This window comes from Amblyraja radiata, chromosome 35 (genome assembly GCF_010909765.2).
Source record: "Amblyraja radiata isolate CabotCenter1 chromosome 35, sAmbRad1.1.pri, whole genome shotgun sequence".
Classification (NCBI taxonomy): Eukaryota; Metazoa; Chordata; class Chondrichthyes; order Rajiformes; family Rajidae; genus Amblyraja; species Amblyraja radiata.
The window spans coordinates 7,771,882-7,790,569 of NC_045990.1; the positions used below are offsets into that span (position 1 = coordinate 7,771,882).

The 18,688-nt window shown below is 42.9% G+C and overlaps 1 protein-coding gene across 2 annotated transcripts; it reads right to left on the reverse strand.

Annotated features, from left to right (window-relative positions):
- Positions 1-738: 738 nt before the first annotated feature.
- On the reverse strand, positions 739-13,663 carry LOC116991808 (epoxide hydrolase 4-like). Of its 2 annotated transcripts, XR_004416904.1 has the most exons (8): positions 13,408-13,663; positions 11,411-11,496; positions 10,441-10,598; positions 9,085-9,213; positions 5,653-5,756; positions 4,982-5,130; positions 1,883-2,770; positions 739-1,677 (listed from the first exon to the last, which is right to left on the reverse strand). XR_004416904.1 is itself a non-coding variant. In XM_033050755.1 (7 exons), the coding sequence occupies exons 1-7, from the start codon at positions 13,648-13,650 to the stop codon at positions 2,548-2,550; spliced, it is 1,092 nt and encodes a 363-aa protein (XP_032906646.1). In that variant the 5' UTR covers positions 13,651-13,663; the 3' UTR covers positions 739-2,547. The 2 variants fall into 2 exon arrangements, 1 of the variants encoding a protein (XP_032906646.1); XM_033050755.1 differs by having other exon boundaries at positions 739-2,770.
- Between the last annotated feature and the right edge of the window lie 5,025 nt (positions 13,664-18,688).

Genomic DNA, 18,688 nt, shown 5'->3' on the forward strand with positions numbered 1-18,688 from the left:
TATGTAATCGCAGTGACTGCCCTTCCAAAGTATTTTACTGCTGGTCTAAAATGTTCTGGAGGTGGGAGAAGTATGATGCCATGCTTCATTATTACCCCGATATATTTTCCCTGAACTCACCTACTCTCCAAAATGCAATCACATGTCTTCTTCCTGGTTGCTTCTGTAATTACTGCATGCTAACATATAATACTTTTCTTCCTCTCTTGCATCACCCTTCGCAATTGTTCCGATTCATGCATTTGATAGATCTTAGTTAGCCTAGTGTTGCCTCCTGCTGTTGACTGAGGACTAGGTGGATGTAAAGAGAGATGGAAAAAATATGTTATGTCTTCCTTTCTTTTGCAGGAATCACAGCTTATTTATTATGTTCTAAGTTCTTGATCTGTTCCTCACTACATGTTCTATCCATTTCCACTTTTAAAGACTGGCATATCCAGAAATCCACTCAAATTTTTAATCTATGGAAATATAAAATCTACAGCCTGCTTTGAAATTTCTAACCAAATCACCCTTACATTTTATTTTCCTTAATCAATTTCTTTGTGAAATCTGAATTTTCCCATTTGATCTTTGTCTGCATTCTTGAAATTAATCTAACCTTAAGTTTAAATGGTAAAAACAGATCATAGAAGAGCAATCCTAAAGCAAGATGGGAAGGAGGTCTCCTCAGGAAGCCTTCCCCCCAGCATGGTGCTGGTAGTTTAGTCCGTCACCCATCGAATAAGTGAAATTCCAGCCAGTTATCATAATTTTTATTTAGAAGATTTGGCATATACTACGCATATTACAAACAAAATTATTCTTTACATTGTCAATTCTCTCTGCTAATTACAAATAGTAGATGATTGATCTTCAACTCTTAAAAGTTGCAATAATTAAATAACGGCTAATACTTATCGTCAATGGTTTTGACGCATTGGACTGGAAGATTTCGTCCATTGCATGTGTGTATGCACAATTCAGTCAACAAATCCATTGGGTCAATTACTCTTTTTTTAAGTACTTTGATCAAGTGCTAATTTGACATAATTAGAAATTAGTGCTGCATCAGCTCCAAAACCATCTCACTATCCTTGTTCTGAGTTACCACTGTTAAATGGAATTGTGCTGCAAACATTTTGGCTTTCTAAATTACAAAATTGACCATCCATCCATTGCACTTCCTTAGTTGGAAAGCACTTTGTACATGCTGCGATTGTGAAATTGCCTATATAACTTTGACAAATGTACTTTGTGCTAAACTATTAGTTGGTGCTTAGCGAGCAGCGAGGTGAAGGGAATTATATAGGTGTACTCTTGCCCCATCTTCCACCAAATTTTCATCAAATTGAGTATCCTTTCGTCCATTCACAAAAATGCGATGTGAAAGCGTTTAAATATTGGAAGATCCATTATCAAAGAAAGAGGCTTTTTTTTAATTTCGCTGCAGCAGATCTGAGTTGTAAGAGGTAATTTGGGCGTGGAACGATTCTACGAGACCACAAGCAATTGATGAGCAAATGCCGTGTTAAACAATACTAGTTGAGTTAAAGATATTTGTTATGAATGCCTAATCGCCTTTTGAGCTACACCTAAAGTAAAGTAGCCTTTATTTGGGAGGGCAGAGTTTTAGGCATAATCATTTAAGGCAGACCCAAGAAGATGATGCAAGGAGTATAGGGAGTTCTTAGGCTGCTGATGGGGTGGAAGATTGCAACCTTCACGTGGTCCGCACTGTTTCAACTAATGCAATCAACCCGACGTGCACAAACGGAAGATCAAATAGAACAAGTTGTCCAACAACTTTAGGCTGTGCACGCCACATGAACAAAGAAAAAGGCTGCTGATGTTACAGCTGTTGGGGTGGGGGAGAGGTTGAGCAAGAGAATCGAGGTAAAACTTCCAGGTTTAGTTTAATTTAGTTTAGAGATACAGCATGGAAACAGTTCCTTTGGCCCACCAAGTCTGCGCTGACAACTTCATTTTAGTTCTGTTATCCCACTTTCACATCCACTCCGTTACAGCCTGGGGCAATTTACTGTGGCCAAATAGCCTACCCCCCCCCCCATCAAATGATATACTGTCTGGGGAAGAGTCTTGATTAGAAACGTTACCTACCCATGTCCTGCAGAGATGCTGCCTCACCCACTGTTACTCCCGCACTTTGTTTCTTTTTTTGAATCATAGATTGGCCTGATTTGTTATTTACAGGCTCGGTATTAGAGAGGCTGCTGTGTAAAAGGCAGGAAACTTAGCCACAGTATTCTGAGATCATAGCGAGTGAACAATGCGTGGGCATGACAGTTAATTATTATTTTAATAAATAAGCATCTGCAGATCCATGGGTCCATAATAACCAAGTTCTTGTTTTATAACCTAGGATGGAGCCATGTGCCATTATGAAGCTCATTATATAACAACATTCAAATAGAAGATTCTAAAATTATTTTTACTCACAAATGTGCAAATTCTTTTCATTCATGATAAATTGTGTATTCTATATTCTAAAATTAACTATAATTTCACCCAAGTAAAGGTGTGGCATGCGTTCGTGTGGATTCAGGTCTACTTGTCGTTTTCCTCCAGGAACGTCCACATGAGCTTGTTGACCACATCGGGTTCATCTTGTTGGACCCAGTGGCTGGCCCCAGGCACGACCTTCAGTTGGAACACATTCTGTATGTACTGTTCAATGTGCGCAGTCATGCCAACTTCCAGGGCACCATCCTTGTCTCCCCAAATCACCAGGGTAGGTGCCATCACATTGTGGCACTTCGCTGGTTGGTTGCTGCAATAGAAGCAATCACATTCAGTCAACAATTACCAATGCTGCAACACAGTGGCGCAGCAGTAGAGTTGCTGCCTTACAGCACCAGATACCCAGGTTCCATCCTAACTATTAGTGCAGTCTTTACGGAGTCTGTACGTCTTCCCTGTGACCGAATGCGTTTCCTCTGGGTGCTCCAGTTTCTGCCCACATCCCAAAAACAGGCAGGTTTGTAGGTTAATTAGCTTTTGTAAATTATTCCTAATTTGTAGGATAGAACTAGTGTATGGGTGATTGTCAGTCGGTGCGGACTTGGTTGGCTGAAGGGCCTGTTTCCACGCTATATCACTAAACTAAACTTCATTCAGTTGGTAACCGGGCATTTCTTCAACAAGTATAATCACATCCAAGTGAAATCACCAACTAGGAACTGTGACCATTCAGTCCAGCCACAGCTTAATCCTTTCCCAATGCAGGCAATTTTGAATTAGCTTATTGTCATGTGTACCGAGGTACAGTGAAAAGCTTCACCCTAACTTATGATCTTTTCTATCTTTCTCTTCTACACAGATAACTGGCTGAAGTTCTGACTGTTCAGAAATTCAGCTACTTGAGCGAATACCAAAAACAAAAAATCGATTAACTTCAAATTCACATTTATTATCACATACACCAATTAAGGTACAGTGATATTTGAGTTACCATGCAGCCATACAGTTAAAATAACCCAACACAATTAAAAGAACGATAGAACTTAACATAAACATCCACCACAGTGATCACTGTGATGGAAGGCAATAAAGTTCAGTCAGTCTTCCTCCTTTTGTTCCAAATGTTGCCCAATAACACACCAGTGATATCCTTGGAAATATTTCACTATGTTACAGATGCTAGATAAATGCTGTTGCTTGTTATTGCTTGGGTCTGATTTTGTACAAAATCTAGAATATGGAAATGTGATTTAAATTTATTCAGAGCAAGAAGCTCTGCATAAAGCATTCATTGCCCCATTGTGTATTGTCAGTATAATGTTCCTCCGATGCAAAGGAATACAGTGCCCTTCATAATGTTTGGGACTTAGAAAAATAGTTTGACTGTAGTGTAGGAAAGGTGATGAGTTCTAGATAATGCAAGTAGTTGCCAAGGTGCAGGGTTGATGGTCTGAAGGATCACCGAGTTTGGAGACTGCATCAGATGGTTCTCAAAATGTGTGTCTTAAATGTTATCTGCCTCAATGTGAGGCTTTGCAATGTCCAAACGTGGATCAGTGGTTCAAATCCCACTTCAGAAACTCCGGCATCATACTCCAAGTGGACTCTTAACAAGAGTAAGGTCATCATTGTCACCCACCCCTACTCTGCTTTCAATGCATGGCATAGAAGCACACACAATAGTCACAGATGGAGCATGATTTGAGCGAGCAACTCACTGGTTACATGGAACTGCAATACCTAGTCGCTCATGGTCCCTCCTCGATTCCAAAATGAACAGCTTCACTTCAGCACATTCGTGGAACATACTGCTCCAAAAATACTATCTTCTGCATTATACACTAAAGCAGATCCCGTTCCCCTAACTCAGGCCGATAGAAAACTGCCCATTAGTTTTCCCAGGAATTTTCCCCGTTGTACTCCCCATCCTTCATGGTATATACAGATTAAATAGTCATTACTATTTTTGGGATCTTGCTGTGTGCAAATTGGCACACAGTTTATACACAGGCCACACTTGCACCAGGTACAGCAGCCCCTAGAACACCTCACACCTGATGATTACATTTTTACCCGTTATAGAAGAAACTGGAGCTTCCACAGTTCCAGTTTCTTCCCAACCTTGGCTATCCGCTCCAGCCAATTCTTGTCACACGCCTCTACCCCCCGAACCAGATCCCCAGCACCTTCAAGAAGTTAGGCTTGATGGTGAAGGGGACGGAAGATCGGTCGGGCCAGTTACCAAAGAGCATGGCCTCGCTCTACCTGCAGTTCACCCTGGCTCCCGTGGCCAACTCAAACTGGTCGCAGACACTGATCAATCTGCGGACCGACCCTGGATCCAAGCAGAAGAGTGACATCGTCCATGTACAGGGAGATTTGACATGAGTGCCCCCACTGCCTGACAATGTCACTCCTCTTATGCTCGCATCCTTCCTTGATGGGCTCGGCAAAACAAGACAGAGGATCAATGTCACATTGAGGCATAAAGCCAAGTCCAGTCATTGGTTGAATTCCCTACCTGAAAATGTTCCTGTAGTAGTTGTAGGGACCCACCAATGCTCCAGGCCGAGAAAAGCTGAACACGTAGGCCTCCAAATCTTCTTCAGTCAATCTATTATTTTTATTTTTGATCCCCATTCGTTTACTCATATAAACACTCTTCAGGGTCTAATAAAAATGACACAGCGGTAAATGTTAAAATAATTTTTAAAGCAAAATAAAACCTGGGGAATATAAATATATGATATGAAATGATCAACATGCAGTTGAGAAAATAAATGTTCGAACAGCACCACCACCCCCTCGCAACCATGTTTCTGTAATGGCCACATCATAATTCCAAGCATTGATCCATAAAGAAATGAGGAACAATTTGAGGCAGTAAAAGCAACCAGGGTCCATAGAGCACTTCAAATGTAGAAACAAGGAACTGCAGATGCTGTTTATAAAAAAAGACATAATGTGCTAGAGTAACTCAGCGGGTCAGGCAGTATCTCTGGAGAAAATTGATAGTTGGCGTTTTGGGTTGGGACCCTTCTTCAGACTGAGGATCTCGACCCAAAACGTCACCTATCCATGTTCTCCAAAGATGCTGCTGACGTGCTGTTAATCCGGATGTTGTGCCGTCTTTAAAATAAAACATGTCAATCATGAAGTAATCAATATTTTCAAGACAGTAAAATAGTGTACCTTGAAATCATCCATATGCATCATAAACTCTGGAAGTTTTGGTACTTGGAAGAAGAATATATAGCTGGATTTCAGCAGCTGGGATGGATGTTGTTTCATGTAGCCTGAAATAAAGAAAGTCAACTCACATTACCGGCTCTAAACCTTCACATAAAAATAAAGCAGAATCCCAGTGCGCATCTTTCTAGTTTGATATTAACGAGTGTATGTGTGTTGGTTTAGCAAGAACCAGATCGCAAATACACAAATTTATATACCATTTTAAAACATCGCTCATAAATATCTCTGAGAGCTTTGACTAGCTTTTGTGGTCAATTCAGATTACAATCCCACATCCGCCGGTTATTAATGCTAGTTAAAGGTTGAAAACATATTACTTCAGGTCCCCCTGGGGTCCTGCAGGAGATATAGCCTCCACTTAAAGTGACCCACGGAGCCAACAGAACTCGCTCCTACTATTGGGAAGAAATGACAGGACCCTGAAAACCGTGACCACCAGTTTCAACAGCTTCTTCCCAACCACCATCAGGCTTTTGAACACTACACAACACTAACTTCAGCAACTACTGTTACGGCCGCCAAAATCAAATACCTCAAAGGCCAATAACATAATACAAAACCAGGTTCAAATGGAAAAATTATTTATTTTTCACTAACAAAAAGAACTAAACCTGGATCAAACAAACAAAGAGGGGTCGGATGGGCTAGCAAACAAAAGATAAAGGGTGCTCTGGCCGACCACTCAATGGGCCGTCGGACCAGAGACTCTAAACCTGCCTCAGTGTGAAAATAAACCTGAAACAAAACCACGAAAACAATAATGCCAGTCCCATCCTTCCCAAGCAAAATAATTTAATACAGAATGAAGAGTTACATAAAGAACACTATGCAATCAAACAAACTAAACCAACACCAGACTGCTGCCACCAGTCTGAGGGGGAAGAGAGACAGAGGGAGAGACTGCCAGTGCACATGGTCTTTTTAAGCTGAGGCTCCGTCATCAGGCTCACGTGATGCAGCTTGGGCCAGGAGCCTCCAATCAGGTACAGGAGCAGCCAGGCAGCAGGAGGTACTAATGGCAATCACAGAAACAGGTTAGTACATAATTAAAGGTACACAAAATTGCTGGAGAAACTCAGCGGGTGCAGCAGCATCTATGGAGCGAAGGAAATAGGCGACGTTTCGGGCCGAAACCCTTCTTCAGACTGATGGGGGGTGGGGGGGGAGAAGGAAGGAAAAAGGGGAGGAGGAGGAGCCCGAGGGCAGGCGGATGGGAGGGTGGGAGGAGACAGCTAGAGGGTTAAGGAAGGGGAGGAGACAGCAAGGACTAGCAAAATTGGGAGAATTCAATGTTAATGCCATCCGGACGCAAGGTCCCCAGGCGGAATATGAGGTGCTGTTCCTCCAATTTCCGCTGTTGCTCACTCTGGCAATGGAGGAGACCCAGGACAGAGAGGTCGGATTGGGAATGGGAGGGGGAGTTGAAGTGCTGAGCCACCGGGAGGTCAGGTTGGTTATTGCGGACTGAGCGGAGGTGTTCGGCGAAACGATCGCCCAACCTACGCTTAGTCTCCCCGATGTAAATCAGCTGACATCTAGAGCAGCGGATGCAGTAGATGAGGTTGGAGGAGATACAGGTGAACCTTTGTCGCACCTGGAACGACTGCTTGGGTCCTTGAATGGAGTCGAGGGGGGAGGTGAAGGGACAGGTGTGGCATTTCTTGCGGTTGCAACGGAAAGTGCCCGGGGAGGGGGTGGTGCGGGAGGGAAGGGAAGAATTGACGAGGGAGTTGCGGAGGGAGCGGTCTTTGCGGAAGGCAGACATGGGGGGAGATGGGAAGATGTGGCGAGTGGTGGGGTCACGTTGGAGGTGGCGGAAATGGCGGAGGATTATGTGTTGTATTTGCCAGCTGGTGGGGTGAAAGGTGAGGACCAGAGGGACTCTGCCCTTGTTGCGAGTGCGGGGATGGGGAGAGAGAGCAGTGTTACGGGGTATGGATGAGACCCTGGTGTGAGCTTCATCTATGGTGGCGGAGGGGAATCCCCGTTCCCTGAAGAACGAGGACATTTCCGATGCCCTGGTATGGAATGTCTCATCCTGGGAACAGATGCGGCGTAGGCGGAGGAATTGGGAGTAGGGGATGGAGTCTTTACAGGGGGCAGGGTGGGAAGACGTGTAGTCCAGATAGCCATGTGAGTCAGTGGGTTTGTAATGTATGTCGGTCAGGAGTCTGTCCCCTGCGATGGAGATGGTGAGGTCAAGGAATGGTAGGGAAGTGTCGGAAATGGTCCAGGTGTATTGGAGTGCCGGATGGAAGTTGGTGGTGAAGTAGATGAAGTCAGTCAGTTGTGTGTGGGTGCAGGAGGTGGCCCCAAAGCAGTCGTCAATGTAACGGAGGTAGAGGTCGGGGATGGGGCCCTGGTACGTCTCGAACAAGGATTGTTCAACGTACCCGACAAAGAGGCAGGCGTAGCTGGGGTCCATGCGTGTGCCCATAGCTACGCCTTGTGTTTGGAGGAAATGGGAGGAGTCAAATGTAAAGTTGTTGAGGGTGAGGACCAACTCCGCTAAGCGGAGGAGAGTGTCAGTGGCTGGGTATAGGTTGCTTTTTTAACACCATAATTAACACCAGCAGAGGGAGCGCATAACAACTATGAACTTCAATCCACTGTATTTGGTTGCACTTAGCAGTTCAGTTTTGTTCAGCTATATATATTTTATCTGTGTGTGTAGCGCTTACAAGCCTGTAAGATGCTGCTAGCAAGAATTTCATTGTTCCATTGTCAGTACATGACAGTGTGAGGAAAGAGTTAACAGACATGGTTGATTTAGACTTGGGATAGAAAAATAACTTAGAAAGAAATAAGGTGTCAGCAGAAGCCAGACTGCTAGTAGAATAGAAAGTAACGATATAAAGAACAGAGAGAAATTCTAGATAAAAAGTAGCAATAGAAAGACTTCAGCAGGAGATAGCAGAGAAATTAGAACAAAGGGGAGAGGGACACGAAGTCACGCTCAACTACGCATGCTTGATGAGATTACATGAATATGTACACACACCCACTATGACAAGATGCCTAATTTAAATGCACATGCGATGCATGAAAGGGGAGGTGTCTTTGACGTTGGGTGGGCGTTCCCAGATGTTCTCGTCGGAAACGGGGCTTTATGTAATGATTGGAAGAAGCTCAATAGGGAGGGATGAGAATGTGATAATAATGAAAAGAAATGTATAAAGATAGAAGACATCCCGATCCTCGGTGTGCCTCTAGGGGACATCAGAGGAGAGGCACCTATTCTGCAGAATATGAAATTAATAAAAACACTTCTTTGTCTGAATTTGTCTCAAGAGCATTTGTGATTTTTGAATCTCACAACAGTTAAACATTCTATCTCTCTCTCCTGGAAACAAACTGTGGCCTTCAACTCACGAAAAAACACATCTGGATGTGGTGCATTCATGATGATTAATTTCTCTACCAACTCTGGGTTCTGAAGAGCCAAACTCCAAGCTAAGGCTCCTCCCCAGTCATGTCCAACGAGGATACAGCTGCTATATCCTGAAAACACAACAAAATAGCATTATTAGATTGTTGCGTTAAATACATTAAGCAAGATGTTAATCCAACTTGTTACTAGTTGTAGACAAAGACCACTGGGTAAATCTAACACCAGGTTCAAAGCCCAAAAGTCATACAACACAGAAACAAGCTAGTTTGTCCACATTCGGCCCATATCCCGCTAAACCTTTCCTATCCACGTACCCGACTCAAATACCTCCACTGGCAGCTCATTCCATATACCCACCACCTTATAAGACATTGACAGTATAACACCCAGCCAATCTTATCCATTGGTGAAGGAATGAGAGATCTAACAAAGTTCTTGACGTATCCTATTCTTGTACTGTTCTGATATTTCCAATGCACCAGAAGAAGCTGCCATATTCCAAGTAATTTCTAACTGTCTCCACCTCCGTACAGCCCTATGAAGGTGTTTTAATTATCCTTCCACACCAGTAAGTCTCTGAAGTTATCCTTGGGATTTTTAGGGGCCTGTCCCACTCAGGCAATTTTTTGGGTGATTACCGCAAAATTTTCAACATGTTGAAAAATTTTCGGCGACAGTGGTGACAGATCTCCTCGACACTGTTTACCAGTTGTGCTGAAAGTAATTTGCCTGAAAAAGCAACTGTCTTTTTCGCTCCACAAATATTGTCTGATTTGCTCAGTATTTCCTTATTGTTTCCAGCGCCTGTTGTTTTATTTTGTTGCTCTTTTAGCAATACACCAAAGCATAGAGTGGTGGAGTAACTCAATGGGTTAGGCAGCATCTCATGAAGACATGGACAGCCAATGTTCGTGTTGGGACCCTTCTTCAGAAATGTTGCCTATCCATGTGCTGCCTGACTTGATGCGTTACTCCAGTACTTTGTGTTTTGCTCCAGATTCCAGCATCTACAGTTCTCTTGTTTCTCTTCCACGTATGTGAATGTGAGTTAGTTTCCTTAATGGCTGCCAAGTACAACTATTAAGTAAACTCAGCTTTGTATGCTTAAAAAACTGCAGATTGCAAGTTTTAGGCTCCAGATCAGCATACATTTACTAAATTTAATTCTTCATTGGAGACCCATTGGAGCTGCACAAATTCTGAAAAAAAAATTACAACCTTCAATATTGTAAGATCACGGGTTTACAGAAAATCAAATTCCACATAAATGCTATTTGTATGCAGCAGTCCTGATACCCCTATGAAAAATGCAAAAAATAATTTTGTATTTATCATACCTAGAGCCTCAATCATTCCCCTGATATCAGCCAGCAAATACTCCATCTTGTAGTCACTTCGATCTTGGGGTGCATCAGAATCCCCGTATCCACGCAGGTCCATAGCCACCACTCGGTACTTACTTTTGAACTCCCGCAGCTGGTAACGCCACGAATACCTTTGACACAAACAGCGTCAATGAGATGGTAATCCACTGCCAACTAGCAGCAACAATTAACATGCTAGGGCCTGCGGCACACTTCGGATGATTACATGCAGATATTGCCCCTGGTAACAATGTACCTGCAGCCTCACACTGAAGAATCAATAAGGGCTTTCATTCCTATAAACAGCACAGTATTTTTATTCATTTGGAAAGCTTTGATTCCTTGCTGTTAAAAAAAAAAGATTTCTTTTCAGTGGTCACACAGCCAAGGAGATGTATTCATCAGGATGAGTCAGATTGGGGCGGCACTGTGGCGCAGCGGTAGAGTCACTGCCTTACAGCGCCAGAGACCATGGTTTGATCCTGACTACGGCTGCTGTCCGTACGGCGTTTGTACGCTCTCCGTGACCGTATGGGTTTTCTCCAGGTGCTCCGGTTTCCTCCACACTCCAAAGACATACAGGTTTGCAGATGACTGAACTTTAGTAAAAATTGCAAATTGTCCCTAGTGTGTAGGATAGAACTAGTGCATGGGGGTAATCGCTGGTCGGCACTGACACGTTATGCTGAAGTGCCTGTTTCGATGCTGTATCTCTAAATTCTAAATATTCAAATGTATAATGTCACTCTGCATCTCATGACATCCTAAATTGCTTTATAGTAATCAATGTGGACTGTGTGGATATTACGGGCTGAAGGGCCTGTTTCTGTGTTGTACAGTTCTATGTAGAGTCCACGTTAGTATTTATTTTGCTATGACTAAATAGGGCAACTTTCTACTGACAGGAGAAATTGGTGAGTAAATAACAGGGCACATTGTTTACCAGATCTCAGGAAAGCCATGGAGCAGCAACATCAACTGCTTGTTCCTCTCGCCAGCTGCCACATAGTGAAATTGCAGCCCTGAATCCTGTAGAAAGAGGATCGAGAGGTCAGTAATGCCCCTGTCCCACTTAGGAAACCTGAACGGAAACCTCTGGAGACTTTGCGCCCCACCCAAGGTTTCCGTGTGGTTCCCGGAGGTTGCAGGTAGGGAGACTGACAAAAACCTCCGGGAACCGCACGGAAACCTTGGGTGGGGCGCAAAGTCTCCAGAGGTTTCCTTTCAGGTTTCCTAAGTGGGACAGGGGCATTACCATCCAACACAACTGTCACTTACGAAACCACAGCTGTAGGTTTCAAACAGAAGGACTTCCATCTTTTAAGTTATGGTAACCTTTGTAATTATTACATTACAACATGCATTCTCTAAACTAGAGTCTTTCAAGCACCTTCAGGTGGCTATAAAATTCAGCATTTTCCCCACAGTGCAGGACCTCAATACCCAGCATTCTGGGCAATATGAATGGCTCAATTAATGTTACTGAAATAGTAGATATGTTCAGTTATTTTGCTGCTTTAGTGGTGCAGGAAGTGAGCAATTGGGGATATACGGAGTCACAGTCAAAGGCTTAGCAGAGGGTTGTAAAAATTTGGAAATATCTTACAGGCAAGTACATTTAAAAACAATTATTTCCCAAATTAATGGATTTTTAAAAAACTATTAGGAACTAATCTGGTGAATCTTTGCTGCATTTCATCTAAAAGCAAATCCTTTTATTTGGAAGGAGCCCAAAACTGTACAATACTGGAGAAAAGACGATGTTTCGTGATGAACAAGGGTCTAAATGACTTTGTTTTACTCCTGCTTTCATCAACAGGATAGTGGTGGAGAGAGTCAATAGATTCAGTATCTCTCTGATGATCTGTCCTGCGACCAGCACGATGAAGCAAATGAAACTCACCAATGCTCATACTTCCTTAGAAGCTTTGGCATGTCCCCAAATATGCTACCAAACCTCTGCAGGTGTACAGTGGAAAGCATGAGGCCTGCTAAGGTAACTTGAATGCCTATGAATAAGGAAGGCTGTGGAAAGGGTGGACATTGCCTGGTGCATAAGGGCATTGACTTCCCTATCATCAAAGTGATCTACTGGAAGCACTGCTTCAAAAAAGCAGCTAATATCATCACAGGCCTACACCATCCTAGCCACACTGTCATCATGCTATTAATATTAATATCAGATAAAAATAAAAGAGTATCTCGATTTCCATTCGGGAACAACTTCTTCCCGTCAAGCATCAGGTTCCTGACCTACCTTTATAACCCTACCTCAGCTCTAAACTAACAAGGACTTTGTACTGCGAAGATTGCGCTATGTACTTTGGCTTGCACTATTGTGATCTGATCTATCTAGTGTAAGCGATCATTTACTTTATGTTCATTTGGTATGCTATTGTGTGTAATGTTCTGTAAAGCTGCCGCACCCATCCACACTAATCCCATTTTATTTTACGACATCCCCACCATCTCCTTCACCATCAAATTGAAGCCACACGCAAATTGGAAGGAGTGCAACTCATATTCTGCTTGGGTAAATTTCAATCTAATGGCATGAATGTTACTTTCTCCAATTTCAAGTTAAGCATCTTCTCTTCCCCCCCCCCCCCTTATCCTCCACCCCACCTATCCGCCACACCCCCGTCCTCCATTCCCCCCCTTATCCTCCACCCCCCCCCCTTATCCTCCACCCCACCTATCCTCCATTCCCCCCCTTATCCTCCACCCCCCCTTATCCTCCATTCCCCCCCCCCCATCCTTATCCTCCACCACCCCCCTTATCCTCCATTCCCCCCCCCCCACCACCATCTCTGTACACACTGAGGCCCCCTGTTGGGGGAGGGGCACTCTCACGGGGGGGGGGGGGGGGGGGGGGCACGTGATGCATGCGCGCGGCGGTTTGAAACAAGGCGGCAGTTGAACGGTCCCCGCCGCCAGTACCTTGAGGCGGACGAAGCCGTGAGTCCCCAGTGACGGGTCGCTGAGGCAGGCGGGCGGGCTCTCCCGCACCCGCCACTCGAAAGCCCTCCGCCGCTTCCTCACCACCACCACGGCGGCCCGCAGCAGGACGACGGCGCAGATGACCGCGGTCAGCGTGTGGACGGCCAGCCAGGACAGGGCGGCCCTGGCGGCCAGCGCAGCGCGGCTGGGCAGCAGCAGCAAGCGGGACCGCAGCGTCGCCATTCCCGCTCCAAGCCCCGCCTACGCTCCCCCTCCTCCCAATCCCATTGGCTGACGCGCCCGCCACTCAGCGGTGGGCGGGCCGAGGCTGCAGGTGAGGCGGGGCTCAGGTGAGCGGAGGTTCCAAAGGTCAACAGGGACTCAGGCGTTATAACCATATAACAATTACAGCACGGAAACAGGCCATCTCGGCCCTACAAGTCCGTGCCGAACAATTATTTCCCCCTAGTCCCATCTACCTGCACTCAGACCATAACCCTCCATTCCTATATAAACAGATAACAATTATAGCAAACGTTGCTTGAGGATAAGACAAAAAAATGCTGGAGTAACTCAGCGGGACTGGCCCTGAGAATCAGGGGAGAGGGAGACACAGATAAAGAAGGTAAAGTGTGTGGAAACGAGAAATCAAGAGAGATGTGGATCAAGGAAAATATAGAATCGATCATTGTTAGTTAGAGAAGGTGACATCAAAGCAACTTGGGCAGCTTCCAACCCAGTGGCATGAATATTGATTTCTCTAACTTCAAAGTAACCCATGCATTCCCTCTCTCCCCCACTCGTACCAGCTTCAAAGTTGTCTTGTTGAGTCTCATTGTAACTCGTTCTCACCTGGCGCACAGCTAACAATGGCCAGTTCTCTTTATCATCGTTACTTTTTGCATATCTTTAATTCATTTGTTCTATATACCTAATTTCTTTCCCCAGGCTGTCTGAAGAAGGGTCTCGACTCACAACATCACCTATTCCTTCTCTCCAGCAATGCAGTCTGACCTGCTGAATTATTCCAGCTATAATGTCAATCTTCGTGTTCCATTATCATATGCCCCAGATCCAAGCTCCAAGTCTTTATTATGGAATATTAGCTGTGTATCAGTTAATCCATCCCTCGGGTTGAAATTATTCCAGTTATGTGGAAAATAATTCCTTAATCTATCTCCTTTCCTAGTCCTTACACCCAATCTATTTTTTTAAATAAATGTGCAGGCAGGCAGCTGAATTTAGATCAAGATTTGTACCCATAAATGAAAACATCTATTTTAGGAAAATCACAAGGAATGAAGATTAGAGGACTCACAACTGTTTGTACGTTCTCCCAGTGACCGTATGGGCTTTCTCGGGGAAACTAGAACTAGGGGACATAGTCGCAGAATAAGGGGGGGCTCTTTTAAAACTGAGATGAGGAAGAACTTCTTCACCCAGAGGGTGGTTAATTTATGGAATTCACTGCCCCAGGGAGCAGTGGAAGCAGAAACGTTAAATATATTTAAGTCTAAAATAGATGGTTTTTTAGCTGCCAAGGGGATAAGGGGCTACGGGGAGAGGGCAGGGATATGGACCTAGGTATGGTTAGTATAGTAAGACCTGAGTGATCTCCTGGACAAGTGTCGATCGCCTGGATTGGGGTCGGAGAGGAATTTCCCGGATTTTTTCCCCGAATTGGACCTGGGTTTTTATCCGTTTTTTGGCCTCCCCCAGGAGATCACGCGGTTCTTGGGGTGGAGAGGGGTGATAGCGGTATAAAGGGGAGGGTAGTGTCTTGTGTTCTGTGTCTTGTGTACTGTTTGTGGTTAAGTGTGTCTGTTTAGTGTTCAGCCATGAGCGAATGGCGGTGCGGGCTCGACGGACCTGGTGGTCTACTCTCGCACCTACTTTCTATGTTTCTATGTTTCTCCGGGTGCTCCGGTTTCCTCCCATATTCCAGACATGCAGGTCTGTTGGTTAATTGGCTTCTGTAAATTGCCCCTAGTGCATTGGTTGAAAACTGGGATAACTAGTGTACGGGTGATCATTGTTCAGCACGGACATGGTTGGCCAAAGGGTCTGTTCCCATGCTGTATCGCGAAACTAAACCGTGAAAAGTTCAGTGTGGGAATGACTTCTTGAAGCATGTGAAAGGCCTAGCTTGTGAGTTAATTCAAAAGTCACTGGCTTTCTTAAAAAAAGGCTTGTAGTTATACAAATTTTGCAATGTCAAAACATGACAAAGCATTACAAGCCAATGGTATGTTTATTTCAAGTGCAGCCAGATTGATAAAATACAGAATATTAAATATCACAAGGAGCAAGAAGCAATATTTCTTCAATACTATACTTAAATTTAGCATAAAACCTCAATCAGATTAAAGGATGACGATGGAATCCATTAGTTGAAGGTTTGTCATTATTTTCTTCCTGATTGCATGTGTAGGGGTTATAGTAAAATAAACAAATAAACAATTTTCACTTCATTCAGCTGCAGTATAAATTCTGACAATGCACGACACAGATTATATTTTTGTTTAAAAGGTAATTGTGGCAAAACTGTTTTTGTTACTGTTCAATTTGATTTTCACACTTCATATTGCACAATTCTATCACATTATCCCAAATTGGAATTAGTTATTCCATATTCAGTAAAAATGTTTATTTCAACAATAACTGCACAAAAACTAGGAAAATCTAGTAATTTCTTTCTACATATATTCAAAATGTTTAATACAAGCATTTTCATATTTAATATAATTAGAACTTGAAGAGTGACATTGTGTTGCATTAAAAAAAAAGCTAACTATTTCATTTGATTACTGGTTTACATCACATTGATGCCATTAATCTGCAAGTAAAATTATCCACAAAAACATTAAATAGTGTGTAAAGTGTGCTCAGCATGTACAACGCAAACATGAAAATTAAACTAAATATGCCTGATGTATCCAAGAACAAGACAGTTGTATTGTCTACCAAGCAGTCCATTTAAGGGGTGGAATGCACACAAAACAAATTGAGCAGGATACAAATAAAGTCACATTATTGGAAAACGTAAAAAAATACACTGGAGTAATATCCATAAATGTGTACATCTGAAAGTTTTAAGTGTTTTGATCAGAATATAATGAAATCACCTCAGTCTCAGACTGAAAGGCTAATCTATTAACAAATGACAATATTTGGCAAATTCAAAGTACAATTGAAAACATTAAAAAGGCTATTATTCTAATATCTGAATACAAATATTTTGTTCTCTGCATACATATACAATTTAAATACATAGTTTTTATTCACCCCAAATGTGCCTTTGGAGTTTAACGTTAAGGACTTGCAATCCATTATGATATGCATTGATATCAGTTCAGAACATATTTATACCACTGTGCGCAAAGTACCCACTGAACCCTGAGCGTAGACAGCAAGCAACTCATGTAGAAGGAAAAGTGAACTGCAATTGCCCTTTTGTCCGAAATATCACGTGCAATAAATGGTGCCATACTTGAGAAAATTGCTTAGAAGGAGTCGACAGTCAACCATTGTACGTTACACAAACATTTCCCATCCAAAGATAATTTGAGGCTGTTGCAAATGAAAGCCTAATAAAATTGGAAGTGATTCCCAGATATTTCCCACAAAAATGAAATGCAATAGAACACCAAAAGAGGATGGTTTTGGCCCTACCTCCTAACAAGCCATTTTCAATTGCAAGTACAAGAAGCGACTGAAACATCAAAAGTATAAGATGCACCGATCTACAAAAAAAATTTGTATAGTTGGAACTTTTCAGAAGTAGTGTCTCTGGTATAATTGGAACATCATAGAACAAGGGACAATTGTTGTCTTTGACCAGTCTAGTTGCCAAATAAATAGATTATAGTTTGATAGTTCGGGTAATAGTAAAGTAATTACCAGCCATTTTAAATTAGAAGCCCAATGTTATCAGAGTATCTACTTTTAAAAAGGCAATGTATCTCAATTGTCAATAAATGCTCAAACAAAACATGGATGGAAATTCTGTGAACCAAACTAATGGGCTATATAAATCCAGATTCAGCTGGTTTTGGTGAGCTGCAATATTCGTTGATAAAGGGTTGTTAAAGGTGATAATAAAGTTAATTAAACACTTCCTGTCAAGTCTGCATAATCACAAAAGCTTTCTTTTCCTGCCTCCTAGTGGTAGAACGTTCACACTTTGCAGCAATAAAAATAACAATCTAATCCGCCACACTGGGTATACTGATAGGGTAAACCATTTGTTTAGGGTGGCCCCAACAGATCATCAGCTACTTAGCAAACCCCAAAAATCAATGGAGACAAGGGACTGCGGAAGCTGGAATCGTGGAAGAACTCAATTTGTCAGGCAGCATCTGTGGAGGGATTGGACAGAAGACACTGAAGAGGGCCATGACCAGAAACATCACCTGTCCATTCCCTTCACACTATTGGCCTTGCCCTATAAATCAATGCTTTGTTAATGTGCATAAATTTTAAGATGTAAATATTTGACAGATCACATTTTGATTTTATCTACAAAAGAGACAATTCTACCAATCCTGCCACCCGAATGACAAAACTATACTTATGGATGGAAATAGATTTGCCCAAGCTGCGCAGGCTAGTGTGACAGAGTTCGCAGGACTATGATCTATGGGCTGTTGTTTCAACCTCCCAGTCAAGGTCAACTGCTGTGCTCAGATTATTGCTTATACTGAAAAAACCCAAATGCTGCACAGGCACTTAAATTTACTGTTTTAGTCCTTGGTTAAACAACACTATTTCAGCAAGAGGACACACAAACCAAGAAAAAGACCAGATTAGAGTATAGATGCATATTTACATGAGACTGCAGAAGTAGTATCCATTTTTCACGGGACATAATACGAGGTTGGTGAAAATTACGTCCAGGAATTAACGTTTTAGTCAAAATCTACAGGTGCCCTTTTACAGGACGCTAAATAACTGCCATAACTACGGTCAGTATTTTGTTTTGAAGCAGAGCAGATGTGTGTGCTTGTGCGTGGGGGAGGGTGAGGGTGAGATAATTAAATGTTAATCACCAAAATCCCTATTTCACACTAACTGCAGAAATCAGTGCCATAAACCACCAACTCTTCTCAAGTATCTCCCTTGCAGTAATGAGGCTCATGGACTAATGTTTCAAAGAGAGTACTACAAATAAATACTGTAAGCTTCTGAAATGCATGCTCTCCGACCATGAAACTTTTACAAGATAAATTTACATTATAAATGCCCCAATTTTCTAACACCTTAGTAAACTTATACAGGGCAT

Coding starts and splice junctions, on each gene's coding strand:
- LOC116991808 (XM_033050755.1), bottom strand. CDS start 13,650: ATGGCGACGCTGCGGTCCCGCTTGCTGCTGCTGCCCAGCCGCGCTGCG. Junction 9,214..10,440: donor GGGAATGATTGAGGCTCTAG/GTATGATAAATA, acceptor TTGTGTTTTCAG/GATATAGCAGCTGTATCCTC. Junction 2,771..4,981: donor TACTACAGGAACATTTTCAG/GTAGGGAATTCA, acceptor CTTCTATTGCAG/CAACCAACCAGCGAAGTGCC.